General features: G+C 44.9%; 1 gene segment (V, D, J or C); it reads right to left on the bottom strand.

The window, feature by feature from the left end:
- The window catches only part of LOC123352657, a 63,872-nt gene extending 45,782 nt beyond the window's left edge, over nt 1-18,090 (bottom strand). The window contains 4 exon segments of the C gene segment in view: nt 3,923-4,285; nt 10,314-10,386; nt 17,306-17,420; nt 17,989-18,090. Coding sequence covers nt 3,923-4,285; nt 10,314-10,371 — 421 coding nt within the window.
- Between the last annotated feature and the right edge of the window lie 800 nt (nt 18,091-18,890).

The following is an 18,890-nucleotide window of genomic DNA, read 5'->3' as shown; positions in this document are numbered from 1 at the left end:
ACTCAGTGATAAAACATTGCATTTATTTATCTCTTTTCATCCAAAAAGCTTCCCAAGCACCTCACAAAGTGGTTTGCAAACTATATACTGCATGCTGGATCACTTTGCCAGCTACTGAAATGCAGCCACCTCTGTGGTGGAATATGGCAGATGTCTGACAGCACACATCATGCAGATCCTGGATAATGAGTAAGCAGTGAATAGGTTGTATCACTCTGGCTTTCTTGTGGAGGATGCGTCTCAGCTGTCTCTGGCAATCCCCTTTCTGCGGAGCTCGGTGATGTGGACTTGAATCCTAAACCAGGGAGATAATACTGGGCTTAGCTCCAAAAGAGACAGCACATTTTACACACATAAAACACAGATCAATAATCAGTTCAACATTCCAAAACTAAGTGTCACTGGTATTTTAACAAATTATATTCTAATTTATACAGAACAGTGATACATTTGTGTTAATGTTGGGTTATAGTCACCCACAAGAGGGAGTATATTTCATAGAACACAATGCATACAGTAGCTTTTTGCACAGAGGGATAATACACATCCTCTTACTGGGGATAGGAACATAGTTTTATTTTTATAAGGTTGTATAATTTCATCACTCACTAATGTTAATGCGAAGCAAAACCTTAACTCTATGATTAATTAGGTGGAACTAAAGCTCGTATTTCACCCCCAGCAGAAGATGTCTTTTTATGTCAAGCACTTTTGTGGGGAGTGTTTTATTCAGCATCGATTGGTATTCCACCCACGGTGCATGTGTATGTCTTTATAATGCGTAAGTGACACCCAGCTGGGAAAGCTATTGCACTAACACATGATGTGTGCTGCGATTGTATAGCATCGTGGGTACATTGTCATTTTTTTCTTTCAAAGTCAACACCCAAATTTAGCGATGATGAAATGTGCAAGGCTGGCAGCCCTAGGCATGGAGTCCCTTGTTCAGCCAGACAATAGGGACAGCAGCAGTGCAGACTTCCCTACACTACCCTGTCAATGAACCTCCATGCCGAAGGGAAAGGGTAACTGAGTCCCCATGCTTACTCAGACCTTGGCCTCTCTGCTCAGGCTGCCAACAAAAGGTATCAATTAGACCAACTGTAGGGAAGATTTTCATTATCTGAACACTTACCCACTGGGACCAGCAACTCATTTCACACAGGTCACCTTTCAGTTGGAAAAAACTCTGGCTCGCTTTGGGCCAAGGCTGAATGGAGACTGGTGACCTAGAGGTGAAAGGTTCTCTATATCCCATTACCCACCTCGTTCCCTGTATATTATATATGTTTCTTTAAATTTTGGTATCACTATCATTAGTTTCATAATCAGCAAGATTTTCCCAGCTTAAAGCGTTACAGCAGCCTGTTGACTTTGGAAGCCTGTAGGGGACGTTTGCGGAAATGGTATTTCCAGTATTTAGCAGGCAGCTGGCTGCTGAAGTGAAAAAGTGATAATTCAGTCCATCAGAGCAGGAGAGCACCAGGGGGTTACCTGAGTACCAAAATGTCCACTCTAACAAAAAATGATATTATCTTTGTTTATTTTTTACCTTCTTTCTATTTCAGCTCTTCAGTTCAAAATACACAGACATCTATCACATGAGTTAAGCAAGACATTGCACCAGTATTAAGGCTTACATCAACTTGGTAGGTCTAAGGTCATTAGAAGGCAACATAACCACAAACACTAAGTTGTTTTGATTCCCTTAAACAGAAGGCGACGGTGCCACCTAGATAGTGTTATAATTAATCAGCATATATAACATTAACTGTAAATATAAAAGACTAAAGAAACAGCTGAATAATCACATAATTTCACAGACTTTGCCACAGTTATTGCTACCAATATTGCTAAGAGACCAAACACTATGACAAGGCTCCACAGGGTATAATCTAAAGATGCTTTAGAAAACAAAACACAGGTAAATTACACAATAGGAAGTTCAACAGCTATTCAAGAGTGCACATCAATGTTTCACCTCAGGGAACAAACACTTTAGGTAAGCGGCACCGGGCTGGAGCTCAAACCCCTCCTGCCCTCCGCCCCCCAACTGGAATTGGGATGAAAATCAAAATATCAGAAATTCTAAGGGAACAAAAGTTCAGAAAAAAATTGATTCCATGATGTTGAAACACATTTTTTTTGAAATTTTGGATCAAAACAAAATAATTTGAAACACTGAAAATGTTGACATTGCAAAATGTCAGTTTAAAACATTTGATTTTGAATTTTCCCCTTCAAAAATTGGAAAATTTTACTGAAATTGACATTTTCCTGCAAACATATTTTCATTAGGACAAAATCTCATATTTGATCAAGAAAGCTTTTTAGCTAAAATTTTTCAATCAGATTTAGTAATTACCCCATCAAATGTTATCATTCCTACTCTTTACAAAAAGCGGGATCACTAATGATAAACACAGAGGACCTTAATTTCACAAGGGCTTACTGGAGAAAGCATTGGAGTGGAATTCAGGAGACCCGGTTTCTATTCATTTACAAATAATAGCAACTTAAATAACTAAAAGATGTTGCCATTTAGAGGCAGAGTGTTGTCCTAAAACTTGAATTGTGTTTGGCTGTGAATCTGACGGACTGTCAATGGAATTTTGGCTCCTAAGTGCCTACATCCCTTTTGAAATTGAGAGCTAGGATCCTAAATCAGTTATTTGTTGCAAGGCAGAGCACCATAATGTGGAAGTATCTTTAAATATGTGGGCCTTGGTGCCATCTCTGTGAGCTCTGCCAACAAGTGTCAACTTCAGCACACTCAGAGCAAACGATGAAAATAAAGGGCTTATTTCACTGTGTACAGATGAATGCTAATACATGTTTCCTAACACAAACACAGATGAACATCTTGAATGGCCAGTGCTACTAAACAACTTGAAAATGCACAGTACCCATTTACCTTTCTCAGACTGGGTCAGGGTGAGGTTTTTCACAACAGGCATTTTCAGTGTAGAGTGATTCACTTGGCAGGAAAACTGGGCAAATTCATTCCAGTCATGTTTGGAAACAACAAGGTTACTTATATAGGAATAAGACCCGTTGCTATTGTGGAACAGAGAGTCATTCCTTGTTGAGTTAGTGAGCAACTGGCTGCCCTTACTCCAGGAGAGCTGGATGTCCCCAGGATAGAAGTCCCAAGCACTGCAAGTTAACGTGGTCTCCTTGTCAATGGGTGAAGAAGAGGCCAAAGAAACCTCAACCAATTGATAGGCTGAAAGAGAGGGATTAAAGCTAGTCACTGCTCGCTGTAACTCTTTACCTGCACAATGCCGCATAGGTGAAATTGGGACATTGCAGGATAGCCCAGGGCTGAGTCACATAAATCAGGGGGTCCCCGACTCCCCGTGAAGCCATTCAGCTGGGGTTCCAGTGGCATGGCTCAAAGGTCAGAGCGCTGCCACCTCTTCCTCCTCAACAGCCCTGAACTGCTCTGCCCATACCAGCGAGAGCGGCTCAGTCCCAGGGTGGGGGTGGGGGAAATAGGTCATGTGCACAGAACTGGTGTCTGTGTTTATGGGGAGCACCAGGGAACGAGGTGTTACCTGTTAAACAGGAGCTGAGGGAGACTTTGATGCATCCCCACAAGGACTATGATAAACGGGAAGCCATCCCAGTAACCATACTGGCTCAGATTGTCACTACAGAGCTTAGTCATCACAAAGCAGCCCACACTCCACAGCAGTGAACATCACACAAGCATTTTAACCAGGGTGACCAGATAGCAAGTGTGAAAAATTGGGACAGGGTGGGGGGTAATAGGAGCCCATTAAAAAAAAGCCCCAAATATCAGGACTGTCCCTATAAAATTGAGACATCTGGTCACCCTAATTTCAACCTGTCCTTTCACCCACTTATCAGAGCACTGCAGCGTTTAGGATATTTGGAACACAGGGAACTCCCGGCTCACCTGACACGGTGAGGGAAATGTTAGACTGGCTTTGCGTTCTCACAGGAGGGGGAAGTGTCTTGTCCAAGGTGCAGCTGTAAACACCAGAATCTTTGACAGAGACTCTCTCCATAACAACATAAAACCCTTTTGTCGGCTTATCGTATTCTAGGTTTATACGCTCTGTGCAATTTCTGCTCCAAATGGTGAAATTTCCAAGCTGTATGCAACACAGCTCAGCAGAGCTGCCGTTTCTTCTCAGAGTTAACCTAAACCCTTCCGCTTCTTCGATGTTCTGCGCACAGACTGCTTTCACCGTTTCACCCTGTAACGCTGAGACCATCTTTGAACTCAGTGCAATGGATGTGGTTTGGATCATTGGCCCTAAATGGGAAAGGAAAATGGAACAGATGAGTTACACGATTGTTGTTTGCCATTATCATCATCACCGTTATTCATTATTTGTATCGCACTAGCACCTAGAGCAGAGTGGACAAACTTTTTGGCCCGAGGGCACATCTTGGTATGAAAATTGTATGGCGGGCCATGAATGCTCACAAAATAGGGGACTGGGGTGCGGGAGGGGGTGAGGGCTCCATCTGGGTGTGTGGGCTGTGGGGTAGGGCCATAAATGAGAAGTTTAGGGTGCAGGAGGCGGCTCCAGGTTGTGGTGTGGTGGGGGTGAGGGCTCTGGCTGGGGTGGGGATGAGGGGTTGGGGGTGCATGAGGGAGCTCCAGGCTGTGACCACGGGGTTCAGAGGGTGGGAGGGGGATCAGGCCTTGGGCAGGGGGTTGGGGTGCAGGAGACGGTCAGGGGTGCAAGCTCTGGGCGGCGCTTACCTCAAGCAGCTTGGAGAAGCAGCAGCATGTCCCCCCTCTGGCTCCTATGCAGAGAAGCAGCCATGTGGCTCTGTGCGCTGCCCCATCCGCAGGCGCCATGGTTCCAGTCCAATGGGAGCTGCGGGGGTGGCGCTTGGGGCAGGGGCAGTGTGTGGAGCCCCATGGCTGCCCCTATGCATAGGAGCCACAGGGGGGACATGCCGCTGCTTCTGGAAGCCGCATGGAGCCACGGCACATGCAGAACAGGGCAATCCCCCGAATCCGCTCCCTGTCTGGAGCGCCGGAGCCGGGCAAGCCCTGGACCCTGCTCCCTGGCAGGAACTCAAGGGCCAGATTAAAACGTCTGGAGGACCAGATGTAGTGGCCCCTAGGCCGTAGCTTGCCCACACCTGATCTAGAGTTTTCAGTCAATATCAGGACCCAGCTCTGGTAAGCGCGGTACAAACATGTAGTAAGAGAGACTCTCTGCCCCAAACAGCTCACTGTCTAAATAGATCTTACGCTTCAAGTAGAGAACTCAGACAAATGACAGACAGGCAAGAGGAGAAACAACCTTCCCAAGATACATATCTTGTTAGTTACATTTGCTGTGTAGTTCTCTGAAATAATCCTCTACCCCATCCCTCAGTCCAGGTTCCTCAGCCAACAATCTCCAGCAGTACGGACCCAATGTGTCTCTTCCACCCTACTCACCTCACAAAAATAGTTATGTATGTGTGTGCTGGAGGGGAGGAGAAAAGGAGGAACCAGTCCGATGGTGTATTAGTTATTGAAAGCCATTCTGCTAGTCTTGATGGTAGCTCTGCCCAGTCACCAACACGCCTGTGGATGGGGAAGTAGGGAGACACCTACCTCTGCTCTGGGATCTCCCCGGGTCAGGAGAAGTAAGAATACAGTGGCATTGTCCTGGCAGAGCTTAATTCTTACATTCACATCCTACCTAAAACAACGTGACCCTAGGCCCAACATGGTTTGCATGACCAATTCCCTGACGAAGGATGAGAGGCTCATTAAGTCTAGTTCACTGAAGGGAGAAAGCACATGAGGAAACTATTCTGTGAAGATGTGTGAGCACTGAGAAGGAAGAGGTACTCCTGTCTCCAGGGCCGGCTCCAGCTTTTTGGCTGCCCCAAGCGGTGAAGAGAAAGAAAGAAAGAAAGAAAAAGAGAAAGCTGTGATCAGCAGCACTCTGCTCTACCGTGCCGCTTCATTCTTCGGTGGCAATTCGGTGGCTGGTCCTTCCCTCTGAGAGAGACTGAAGGACCCGTTGCCGAATTGCCACCGAAGACCTGGACATGCCACCCCTTTCCATTGGCCACCCCAAGCATCTGCTTCCTGTGCTGGTGCCTGGAGCAGGCCCCGTCTGTCTCAGGATTGACCACTCTACTTTGTTTGAATTGCTACAAATGACCCAGATGCTGTGATGGCTTGCAGGCCTGACCACCCACTTTTGTGAGAAAACAAGAGGAAAGGAAATCTCCGGGTGGCTGCAGAATTTATTAATTAAATTCTCTTATGCAGTGAAATCCAGTTTTGCTGTTGGGAAGTGGGGGTTCTCTCTCTCTCTCTCTCACACACAGACTTTGGAACTGGCCCCCAAATCAGGGACAAGGGAGGCCAGGGCCATTTGCACAGGGGCCTTTTGCTGCGTGTGGGCCCTCAGCATTATCTCCCCCTACTGCTTCCTGGCAGAGCAGCTCCAAGGGTCAGTCTTTGTGTTTTCTGTGCAGTTCCAAGCATACCTGTGGTCACCATCAAATAATATATAATGATAACTCAAATGAAGCGATCAGCAAATTTTAAGACTATAAAAAGGATTGAACCTTCTGTCAGTCAAATTGTTAAGAAAAGCAGGAGCGGAGCATGTTGCCAATTCTCCTGATATTTGGGGCTTTAAAAAAACAAACAAACAAAAAACCACCCACCAATGGCTGGAAGCAAGAGATTTCATAAGACTTTCAGCTTTCTTTCTTTTTTTTTTTTTTAAATGAGTTCTAGCCCTCACGGCTGTGGAGAAAAACCTGAAAAAGTGCAGCTTAATGGCTCAGAAACCAGATGGCAAAAAAAGAAACAAACCAAAAAAAATCACAAAATGTATTGTTTTATTTTAAAAATCCTGCATTTTTAAGTTAGTTCCATGACTGTTTGGTGTCTGACTTGTGATGTTTGAAAGCTTGAGGTTGGCAATATAGAGAATTACAGTTTGGTCATGATTTTAATAGGCAAAATCACTTCCTCTATATCACGTCTTGTCTTTTCTCGCCTGCAAAATGCAGTGCTAACTGCCTTCTGCTTATCAAGATAAGCTGTGGTGTAGTGTACTATTTAAACTTTTATTTGTCTGTTTATCCGCCATAATATCTGACTTTATCTAGCTGCATGTACTCATATTGTGTAACATTAAATGTGCTGTCCTCTCTCTTCAGAGAAAGGCTATTGCTTGCACTCATTCCCAAGGAATGTAAAGCACAGTGTAAGAAACTGGCAGTTGCTGGTCTGAGATAAAAAGTGTTGGAACTGCAGTGTTGTCAACTCTTACAATTTTATCAGAAGTCTCAGAGTATTTGATATATCTTCCTAAAGCCCCAGCTCCTGGAGTCATGTGATTATGCGAGATTCTTGGTTTTTATTTAAAAAAAAAAATTTCTTTGCACAGGGTTGTGGAGAAACACTTGACAATATGACCACTAAAAGCTAGTAGGCTGGCTAATAGCAGACGACAAATAAAAAGATAAATATGTTATTTTTTAAATCTCATGATTTTGGGTGGGGGCTTGACTCGTGATTTTTGAATGCTTGTGGTTGGAATTGTGGGTTTAATTTCAAGTCAGAGGAGGGAAATCAGGGAAAGTGAGAATGAGGTGATCAAGGGAAAATGTTTGGATGTGACATTAGTGTATTCATAGGCTTAACTGCCCAACAGATTAAAATGCAACTAAGTAGAGATGGGCCACAACGAGAACTTTTCACCTGAACTCTCCTGAGGCTTTAGATGATGTAGAGCAGGCCTGCACAACTAAAAGCGGTGAGGGCCATGTTACTCCAAAGAAAACAGCTGAGGGCCGAACCCCCCTGGCCCCGCCAACCCCCCCCAGCGCCACCAAGCCCCCCCCGAAACACAACACCCCCCCAGCGCTGCCCAGCCCCCCTGAAATACTCACCCCCCCCAGCAACCTCCTTCCCCAGCGCTGCCCCACTGAAACAGCAGTATTCAACCTTGGTAATATGTTATAGCGGGCCCCTAAGGTAGTATAATTAAGGTAAAAGAAAACTGTCTTTTTGCTAGAAGTAAGATCTTCCCCCCACTTTGTAATCAGTTGCCCTGTTGAATGAATGAGGTGTGACTGAGGAAGGCAGCACCTCCAGACAGCTGCAACCCTTGGAGGGGGGATGGGAGCCAGACCCGATCAGGAGAACAGGTCAGCCACTGACTCCTTGCTCACCTCCTCAGCCCCCCACCCTCCTGGCTCACCTCCTCAGCCCCCCTCCCCCGCCGCCGGCTCACCTGCCCCCCCCCCCACCACTGCCCTCTCGCCTCTTCAGCCCCCCCTCCCTCACCCGCCGCTTGCCTACTCACCCCCCACGGGCCGCACAGTGAGCCCACCTACTCAGCCCCCACAGGCCACATTGTGAGCCCATGCGGGCCGCATGCGGTCCCCGGGCTGCATGAGGTGCAGGCCTGATGTTGAATATGGATCCAAATCTCATCTGGTCTGAGATTTCTTTTTTGCAAAGCCAAAATACAGCCTCAGTGCTCATCTCTACCTAGAAGGCATCTAGAGATCTGCAAAAAGGATGTTTATCAAATTTTGAGGAAGGGTTTTATAATTTGTGTCCTTCCCCCTCCATGTGGATTTGACTGTGTGTAGGAAGACTGATTGAAGTACTCATGCAGATGGGGGTGGGTGTGGGGGTTGGAAATTGCTCAATAGGAAGTCTGATGGGGTGGGGCAGGTAGGGTGCCAACCTGTGATGGCCCAATGAGTAGCATTTCCCAAGGATGTACCTGTGCCCAGGTCAGTCTTTTGGGTTTTGTAACAGCACATCAAACACGTGGTCCCTAACTGCAGGGTTCACAAAAACAGAGACAAAACACTCTCTTTGTTAAATTGATATGGACATTGGGTCTGGCCCTGAAAACAAGGACATTTCCCATTTCCAGGAACACAGGGTCATGCTGCCCCAAGGAGCAGACTGGTGCGAATGACAATTCAATTAATCTTGGCCATTGTGAAAGTAGAATGAATTATATTGTAAAAATAAGAATGGATTAAAGAAATGTTGTATGTACCTTTAAGCAGAAATAAGAAATGTTGAAATACAGGTGCCAGGAAAAGAAACATTAGGCATAAACAAGGGTGCTAATGGCGAAACATTAACAGAAGATCGGTAATAGTTAGTAAGGAAATAAGATATGCATGTCTAGCCCAGGTAAACTTATCAGATTCTGCTTCCTTTGTTATCTTGTTAAGTGCTCGCCCTTTTATCTGTATAAATAAGATAGTTTGTGTCTTGCATGGTGCTCACATTATCTGGGTGTTATTAGCAGAGCGCTGTGCTAATAGAACAGAGTGGTCTGTGACAAACTGAGTCCTGAGTCTAACTTTGACATCATAGTCTTATAAGAGTGAGAACCTCTCTTCCTTGAGGAGACAATTTTCTTGAATGAGCTGAAAGAAATAGACAGTTTCCCAGCCCCACAAGTCATGCACATGGATTGTATCTGCTAATCAGTACTAAAGCAGATAAGCTCATAAAAGAGCAATATAGAACTCATTTCACTGTTGTTCATACTAAGGCCCCCTGCTTTTCTATGTGGTTAATTAACTCTCAATGAGTTTAGCTATGCTTTGTTTTGACAAATTACTATGGAAGTGTATTTAGAATGAATTGCTTGAACCAAAGCACTTTGCTCTTATGCTACCATTTCCTCAAAAAACCAACCAAATAAACCCATGGTAAAAAGAACAGTGCATTTGATTCAATTGCTTTCAAGAAGGTACTCAAAAATAATTTGCTTCAAAATTGCTGTGTCCTTTTAACCCAACTTGCTTAAAATAACAGTTTAAGACAGGCTGTTCCAACAAAAACTCAAGAACTTTTGCATACCCCCCAAATCTCCTTCCATTTGACTCTAGTTCCCTCTCCAGATTCACATTTCTACCTTTCTTGAATTCACAGGTGTTGTGTCTTTTTTTCTTTACACACAAAAATAATATGAAGAAACCACACAGGTTCAGTTGGGTGATAAATAACCATGCTTATGAACAACACGCAGATATGAAAGGACCAGCTACCTACATACTGCTGCTATGACTGATTTCTGGTGGCTGTTAGAACATAGAACACAGTGAGTACCACTAGAGGGCTGGGCTCACAAACTATTTAAAGAGACGCTACCCTATATAAGCAAAACTGCTAATCAGACCGTAGGTTAGGGCCTTAGGAGTACATGCACCTAGTGCAGTGGATGGATGTATTTTTATTAAGATGAAATTCGTTAATTAAGCTGTAGAAATTCCATTTCTGTACGCTAAGGAGAAATGCACTGCAATAAACCCAGTGTATTTACCTGATATCCAAAGCAAGTACATGAAGCATAATATCATCTCTTTGTTGTGAAACTGCATTGCCAGGGCCTGCTTCTATAAAACAGATACAAAGTGGCATTTTAAGTTACTTGATAATCTCCTTCCAGAAACCCTCTTCCCAACTCTTCTTTTTCACAAATACTTGACAGTCAGAGCAGTGACACAGAGAGAAAAAGCACAAACATTACTGTCTAGTCAAGACTGAGCTTGAGGGGAATGTGGGTTATTGGCTATGACAATACCAAGCATTAGAACCATTTTTCTGGGGACACATTCTGTTGCCAGTTACATTGGTGTAAATTCAGAGTAACTCAGTTGAAGTCACACCAGTGTACCTCAGAGCAGAATTTGCCCAGTGGCCTTATCTGCAATTCCCACGGACACTCCCCCCGATTCAGTTGCACCAGTGATAGTATTAGTTAGCAGGGCTTTGGTGGCTTCCAGCATGTTTATCACCATACTAATTGTACCTATAGCTAACATGGTTGAGATTTTTTGCTACAGCTCTCTAATGTGGACAAGGCCTTTCTGTGATTCCACAGATCTGTTTGCATGTGTAAAAATGTCCTAAGTAGGTATTGTAGGTACTTATATGGCCCCCCATCCCCATAGCATCTGAGTTCCTTACCATCTTTAATGTATTTAGCCTCTCAACACTCCTGTGAGTTTTCATTTATTATTATCCCCATTTTACAGATTGGAAACTGAGGCACAGAAGTCCAGATTTTTAAAGGTATTGAGTCACCTCAAGCGGAAGATAGGTATCAGCTGGCATTTCCAAAAGTGCTTAGGCAATGAGAGTTAAGTCCCTTGGTGCTTTTTAAAATCCCGGTAAGTGCCTATCTGCATCTTTGAGTGTCTAAAGATCTTTGCATATTTGGTCCAGAGACACTAAGTGACTTGCCCAAGGGCACACAGGAAATCTGTGATAGAACAGGGACTTGAACCCAAGGGTCTCCCAAGAGCACTAACCACTTGGACCATCTATTTATGGAAAAATTTAGCCTTTATTTCAATGATAATTTTCATTAAAATTTGGAGAGGTAGTTTCACTTGAAATTAAAAGCTATTTTAATTTATTAAATGAAATTAATTTCACTGATAGTTTAGGATTGCACACTGAGATTCCCAGAGGTACCTAAGAAGAGAGTGCAGAGCTCAGTGACTGCGGAATCTCATTGAGAGTCAGTTGCCTAACTCCCTGAGTGTGCCGTGAAAAATTCCAGCCACAAGCTCTTGTTTTGTTTTAATTTTTTTCTTGCCTTTTTTTACATTAGAAATTCAGATGCTGGTGACACTGTTTGTCGTGGAAGACTCTCTGGATAACTGGAGAACTGGTAGGGTTATGACATTACAGACACCAAGCAAGTGAAACCAAATTAAATGAGAAAGAAAGTTATTTTGTCAATTTATTAAAACTCTTTGGGCCTGATTCGCCATTGATTCGCCAGTATAACTATGTCTCTTAAGGGCCTGGGGTGGTTTTTTTTACCAGTATAATTATACTGCACAACTCCTAGTGTGAATGCAGTCATACTGGTATAAAGGTGCTTTATACATGGATCGTTTATTCCACTTTGTGCACAGAAATCTACTGTACTGGTATAGGTACATTTATAGGTGGCACACTATAACACTGACAAAAGATTGTACCACTTTATATGGGTATGGTAGTTAAAGCGATACAAATTGCATGTGTAGACATAGCTTCAGGGGCATTAGACCAGTGTAAAACCGCAGTAATGCAGTGAAGAATCAGGCCATTTATTTTGTGCTACCAGCTACTTAAAATGAATGTCTCACAATTAACATAAAAGTTCTTGTTAATAATTCAGCACTATAGTACCTTCAATTAAAGGCTGAGGCCATATCTACACAATGGATACTACAGCGGCACAGATACGGGGCCATAGCTATCCCTCTGTAGCACCTACAGCAAAAGAAGGATTTTTTCCATCATGTATGTAATGTACCACCCTGAGTGGCATTAGTTCTGGTGACTGAAGCATTCTTCCATCAACTTAGCCACACCTACACAGGGAGTTAGGTCGGCACAGCTGCAGTGTGCAGGAGGTGTCAACGTCTCACCCTGGAGCACTATAGCTAGGTTGACCTACATTTTCTGAGACCTTTAAGGGAAACCTCCAGCAAAAGAAAAGACTTGATATTCCTGCTATTTCTCTAAGGTTAAAAAACCCCAAACAAGTAGAAACTCCCCTTCAGGAAAACCAAAAACCAAAATAAAACCCCAAATACACCTCTACCTCGATATAACACTGTCCTTGGGAGCCAAAAAATCTTACCACACTATATGTAAAACTGTGTTATATTGAACTTGCTTTGATCCACCAGAGTGTGCAGCCCCGCCCCCCCAGAACTCTGCTTTAGCGTGTTATATCCAAATTCGTGTTATATCAGGTGCTGTTATATCGAGGTAGCGTTGTACAACCCCCACTCTGGACTGGGGATGGGGGAGCTTCAGCCGCCGGAAATGAGGAAGTCTGGTCCACCTTCCCCCCCCCCAGAGCTCTGCTTTAGCGTGTTATATCCAAATTCATGTTATATCAGGTGGTGTTATATCGAGGTAGCGGTGTACAACCCCCAAAGCACCGTGTCATCTCTTCTTTCTACTTCATAAAGAAACAAAGTGAGTTCTCATCTCCATTCCCCCTGCACATATGTTGCACTTCCTGCTACTATCTATGGGTCTCATTCTGCAATCAGGCCTGCATGGTGGGGAGCCCCACTGACTTATGCATTGTTTCACATGCTAGAACAACAAAGTGAAGCTACAGTGGGGCTCTCGTAAACCCAGACATCTCCCAGGGTAGAGCTGGCTACAGAGTGCTTGCATAGGCGGCAGGTTCGTATAATTTTTGGTGGGGCCCAAAATGGTGGTCCCCCCCCCCCCCCGCTCTCACCCTGTAAGCTGATATAAAATGAAGCTACAATGCGTCAGCACCACAAGATTACAAGGGTCAATTAAAAGTGGAAAGTCAGAAGCAGCACTTGCCTGCTTCAATATACGGTATTAAATTTTGTTGCACCTGTTGTGACAAATTGGGAATGTTCTTAATGTTTTCTCTGAATACTGTGTGGGTGCCTCAGTTTCCCCTGCAGAGTGCCAACTGACGGTGTTGGGGACAAAGAGATCAGGTGGCCTCCTTGTCCGGAAGAGACACAAAGGCCAGATGAGGGAGTGTCAGTTTGGAGCTGGCTGGGGAAATCGGGAGAGGCCCAGAACTTGGGTCTGGGCTCCCCGCCCCCCAAGATGGACCTAACTGAGGGGTCCTGTTTTCTGTACTTACAAGCTCTGTTTTAGACTGTATCCCTGTCATCTAATAAACCTTCTGTTTTACTGTCTGGCTGAGAGTCACATCTGACTGCGGAGTTGGGGTGCAGGGACCTCTGGTTGCCCCAGGACCTGCCTGGGCACACTCGCTGCAGAAAGTGCATGGTGTGGAAGGGCATGCTGAATGCTCCGAGGTCAGACCCAGGAAGGTGTAAGCTTCTTGCTCTGGAGACAGTATGCTCAGAGAGGAGGCTCCCCCTGACTGGCTTTGTATGGAGTTGTTCCAAAGCATCCCAGCATCCCCTTCCACACCATGCGCTTCCCGGAAGTCTGCACAGGCACTGACACTCCCTCCTCTGGCCTTTGTCTCTTTTCCAGGCATTAGGAGGCCACCTGATCTCTTTGTTCTCCAACACCTTCAGTTGGCACCTTGCAGGGGGGTGGCCCAGGCCATCAGTTGCCTGGAGGCAGGGTTGCAGCCATTCTCTGTGCAGACGGCATCACACTGGCCCTCTAGGGCTTTACAACAATCACACCCCCACATCCCACCATCTAGAGCCTTAAGAAATGCATTGGGGAAACTGAGGCACACAGACAGTATTCAGAGAAAACACCTGTATACGACCAGTTACATACTTTGAAGGGTGTAAAATAATCAAATATTGTGCTAAATACAATGATACTCCAAATTGACTACCAAATTTAAGTTGCACGTTTTTCCCCTCAGGTGAGGGTTCTGGGGTGGGGCTGGGGATGAGGGGTTCACAGTGCAGGAGCGTGCTCGGTGCTGGGGGTGCAGGCTTTGGGGTGAGGCAGGGCTGAGGATGAGGAACTTGGGGGTGCAGACAGGCTGCTCCAGGGCTAGGGCCAGAGAGGACTCCCCATCACCACCACTGGCAGCAGCAAGCTCCAGGGGAGGGACCCCTCCTCTGCCCACCTATCCCCCACAGCACACTCACTCTGCACCACAGTCACTGCACATGCTCCTAGGGCCCCTCAGGTCCAGAAAGCTCACTCCCCTCCCCTATGATGGGTACTGGCGGGCGGGGGGGGGGTTTGCCATCACAGGTGGCCTTCCATGCTGCCCCTCACCATAACTTCACTGTGGATGGGTGATGGGGCTGCCCCTCATCCAGCATGGGGCAGAAGTGGGGTAGGCAGGGTGGTGGCTGGCTATGGGGTGGGGGAGCAGGGTGTCATAAAATTCATCCAAGCCCCAGCTGCTCAGGTCTAGGAAGCCTCCCTCTCCCATCCCTCCTGTGGCGGGTGGGTTGGTGGGTGCTGGGGGAGGGGGCATTGCCTTCACATGTGGCTTCCTGCCTCCCCTGTGCAGCCTGCTGCGCCTCACTGGGGGTAGGAGTGGGGGCTGGAGCTGGGGCTGGGGCTGGGGGGGAATCCTAGGGTCAAACACTCAAACATAATAAAAAAAATCATAGGGTCAAACACTCACGGAAGCCCCAGCAGCTGCTAAGGTGAGTGATGTCCCTCTCCTGGCCGGAAGTCCCGTTCGCGTCTCCTCCAGGTAGGGGCAGGTGAGGGGAGAAGAGGCCCCCTCCACTCCCCTCCCCCTCTACAGCAGCAGTTAGTTAGCATTGTTCTTATGCTAATGCTGCAGCTGTAGCCTTAGGCTACGGCAGCAAAAGCAAGGGAGAGAGACACTCTCTTTACATTCAGGCAGGGAAGCTTCGGGGAGGGCGGGAAAAACCTAGCTCCAAATATTGGTGGAGCAGAGCCCCTGATTATGAATATTCCTGGGGCTTTAGCCCCAAGAGCCCATATAAGTTGGCACCCATGAGTGCTTGAGGTAATAACTCTTCTTTCTCAATGTTATGTACAATGTGGCTGTGTTACAATTCCTGTAGGAGCGATAGCTTTCACTGTCCTGTCAATTCAAATCTCAGCTTTAACATTGCATTAACATCAGGCCAAATTCAATGGTACTTAGGCCTTGTCTACCCTACAAAAGGTTTGTTAGTATAGTTGAGACACCAGCAAAAGTCACTGCTTTTACCAACAGAGCTTTTTAGCTGTAGACCAGGCTTATCAGAGCAAACCTACTGCTGATGTGACATGGGTGTTGGTTCAGTGCTGACTAAGGCTGGATCTGCACTTAACATTTTTTCAAAGCATAGTTATGTTTGCTATGTATGACTATGTTGGCAGAAGCCCTAATTGTAGATGCTGTTTGTTACCCAAAATTGGGCCAGCTAGTAAGCTTAGGGAGGATTAATGACCCGCCAGAGTTTGGCAGAAAGCAGCACGTTTATTATAGCTAAGCTCAAGAGAAGGCAGGTGGGGGTCACACTCACACTCGCATACTCACACTCCCAGGACAGGCATGGCACTGGAGATGTCAGGATCTTCAAGGTAAGTGTCACACAGCGCAGTGATGGATGGTGCGATGGAGGTAAGTCATCCCGAGGCACGATGGAATGCAACGCAGCGAACCACTGGCCAGGTGGTCCGGGCCAAGGGCCTTCACGGGAGGTACAAGCTTGTGAGTGCACTGCTGAGCACATGGCCCTGGCCCCTTCTAAGGACCTGCTCCTCATGGCCTGCGACTAGAGATGACTTGGCCATTTCTGGTTGGTCACACTCCACCTCGGCCAGTGTCCATGCATTGGGTACGTGATCGCTGCCTAATTAGAGTACCAGACACTGTCTACCTGGGAGCTCTTCTGATCTTCCAGCTGTTCAACCAGCATCCCACAAGCATTCCAGGAGGGAGGGGGAAAGCCACTTCACAGATATTCAAAGAGGGAGAGGAGACAAAGGTGGTGGTGGTGGGGGAATGTAACAGACCTTTTGTACATACAGGTTATACATAGCATAGTCATACAGAGCATACAGATCACTGCTGTTCCTACAACACTGTTATACCGGCAAAAAGTCCTTTTGATAGTGTAGCTTATTTTGTTTGGGAAAGTGGTTTTAACTACTTGGGCAAAAGCGCTCTTGCTAGTATAAGCTGTGCTTTCATTAGGAGGTAGAGCTATACTGGCAAACCCTTTCTAATATAGGCTAGACCTCAGCAGTAAACATTCCATCTGCTGTATCACCAACAACTTGTGTAAAAACCACAATCAATGAGGTGAATGTGAAAAGAAGTTAAAGCGCCTCTGGTCAACGTGACGGAAATGAGCTACCAGCTTTGTCTGAGGAGCTCTTGCTCTTTTTAAAAAAAAACTTTCAATCAAGGTAATTAGAACTTTGTGAAACATCGGCAACAAAATGGAAACCACTTAGAATTTGAGGGTCCCCCCCCATTTCATTACAATGAAAATTGTGCTATTTTGATTTAAAAAATTCAATAAGTGTGAATTTTACCTTTTGAGTGAAATTTGAGTTTTGGTTAAGTGCAGGCAGCTTTGCTTCAAAAAACTGAAAGCTATTGTTTTCAATTTGAAAATAGTTGTTTCCCTGAATTTCACGAAAAGAATGACATTTTAGGGGGGCACAACATTGCTGAAATCAAAAACCTGTGATCACTAATATTTTCACATGCTCTTAGTGTGACAAAAGCTATTTAACTGAATATCGTGGAAAAGCCATAACACAGGAGCACAAAAATCACCAAAACCCTGAACATTTTCATAAAAAGCATTCAGCACTTTTGCACAGCTGTAGGAACTGTGCTCTAGAGACTTACAATTACATAAATTCATCTAGGAGAAAACTCACCCACGCACGGTCTTGCAGTGTAGCGAGCAAGTCGCTGTGGAACACTCAGAACTGCAGCCAGTGCCGTTTTTGATTAGATTCTCCAAATGAACTCTTCCCGCCGGAGTTCATCAAGCTATTCACATCAACAGGGCATGTCACTTTTCAAGTGGTAGCACATAGCTGCCTTTAAACGAGAAGGTGATTATACCAGAAGAGAGAAAGTATGTGTTGTGTATGTGTAACGGGGAGTGGGGATTTCAAACAGAGAATGTTTAATGAAAACCGGCTTCACCATAACAGGGTTAATAGAATTCTCACGTTTAATCTGCTGTGTATGGATTGAATAGACTGACAACATTTATAGAGTTGCTCAGATGTGCATATGAACCCTGATCCTTCATCAGGATCACTAGGGCAAACCCATGTGCTCATGCAGAGTCCCGGTGAAATCATGAAAAAAGGTCCACACATTACAAATTGCAATTTGGGATCAAAGCTATGTTTTGAGGCTTTTTAAAACCTCTCGCTGCCTGAACATCTCAAAGAAAATTAACTTCAAAAACTTTGATGGTCCAGGGTGAAAGCAAACATTTACGATATAAGCTTCATCAAACTCTCTAGTTTGTGTGGTTTTCCACTATCATGACCAACATGTATTACAAATTTAGCATAGAGAAAGCATCATAATTTAATTTCCTTACCCAATAGGTCCTCCAATAATTGGTGTCTTGGCTTCTACGGCCTCCAGACTCTCTGGTGATAGCTGGTTTTGTGTTTCAAGCTTTAATTCTATTAATTAACTTTCATTTCATGGATGATTTTCCATTGCATTTCACCCTTCCATCCATTCATCAGTCCAAAAATTCAGCAAACAAACAAATAACAGACAAACTGGGGTTTCTTTCCCTTTAAACTGTAAAAACAAAATTTAACAAGAAAAAAGTTCCCAAAGTGGAACAAAGAGTGAGCACCTTAAAGATATTTGCATATTAGAGAGTCTACAGGAAGAACCAAGTTCATGACTTAGTTTGTGGTTTATAGCATGAGCCCATGGTTAATGACCAGTATACTAACACGTGAATATGATCAAAGCTAACTGCAGGAAGCAGAGCAAGGAGGGATTTTGCATTTGAATATGACTGTATAACTAAAAAAGGTAACTATCACAAGATTATCTTCTCCCTCCTACATCCTTGTTCTCTTAATGACAGTTTTATTGAAGCTGCCCATGCTATCTGAGAATCCACGGGGAAGGATCTCAGTGTATCAAAAGGGTTATTAAATTAAAGCATTTCTCCTCATATTGAGGTAGATTGTCTCGCCTGCTTGGAATAGCCCCTTAAAAGCCTGGACGCAAACGGTTTCCCTCAGCAAATTTTTCTTTTCCCCCAGGTTTGTTTTTGTAGGGTTTCTCTTGAGAGCTGGGTTGTCTCGTCTCTGATTAATACGAATTTTTTTCTTAACAGGAAATCAGATGGAAATGTTTTTTAATAAACAAAATAGTGATAATACTCCTCATCCTCTCCCACATAAACTTCAAAGCATAAGCCTCTTTTGCTGACTCCCCTGAGCAGGGATTGTCATGTGTTCCCCTCTATATAAC

Source organism: Mauremys mutica, chromosome 1, assembly GCF_020497125.1.
Source record: "Mauremys mutica isolate MM-2020 ecotype Southern chromosome 1, ASM2049712v1, whole genome shotgun sequence".
NCBI lineage: Eukaryota > Metazoa > Chordata > Testudines > Geoemydidae > Mauremys > Mauremys mutica.
This window is presented reverse-complemented; position numbering and strand designations above follow the sequence as displayed.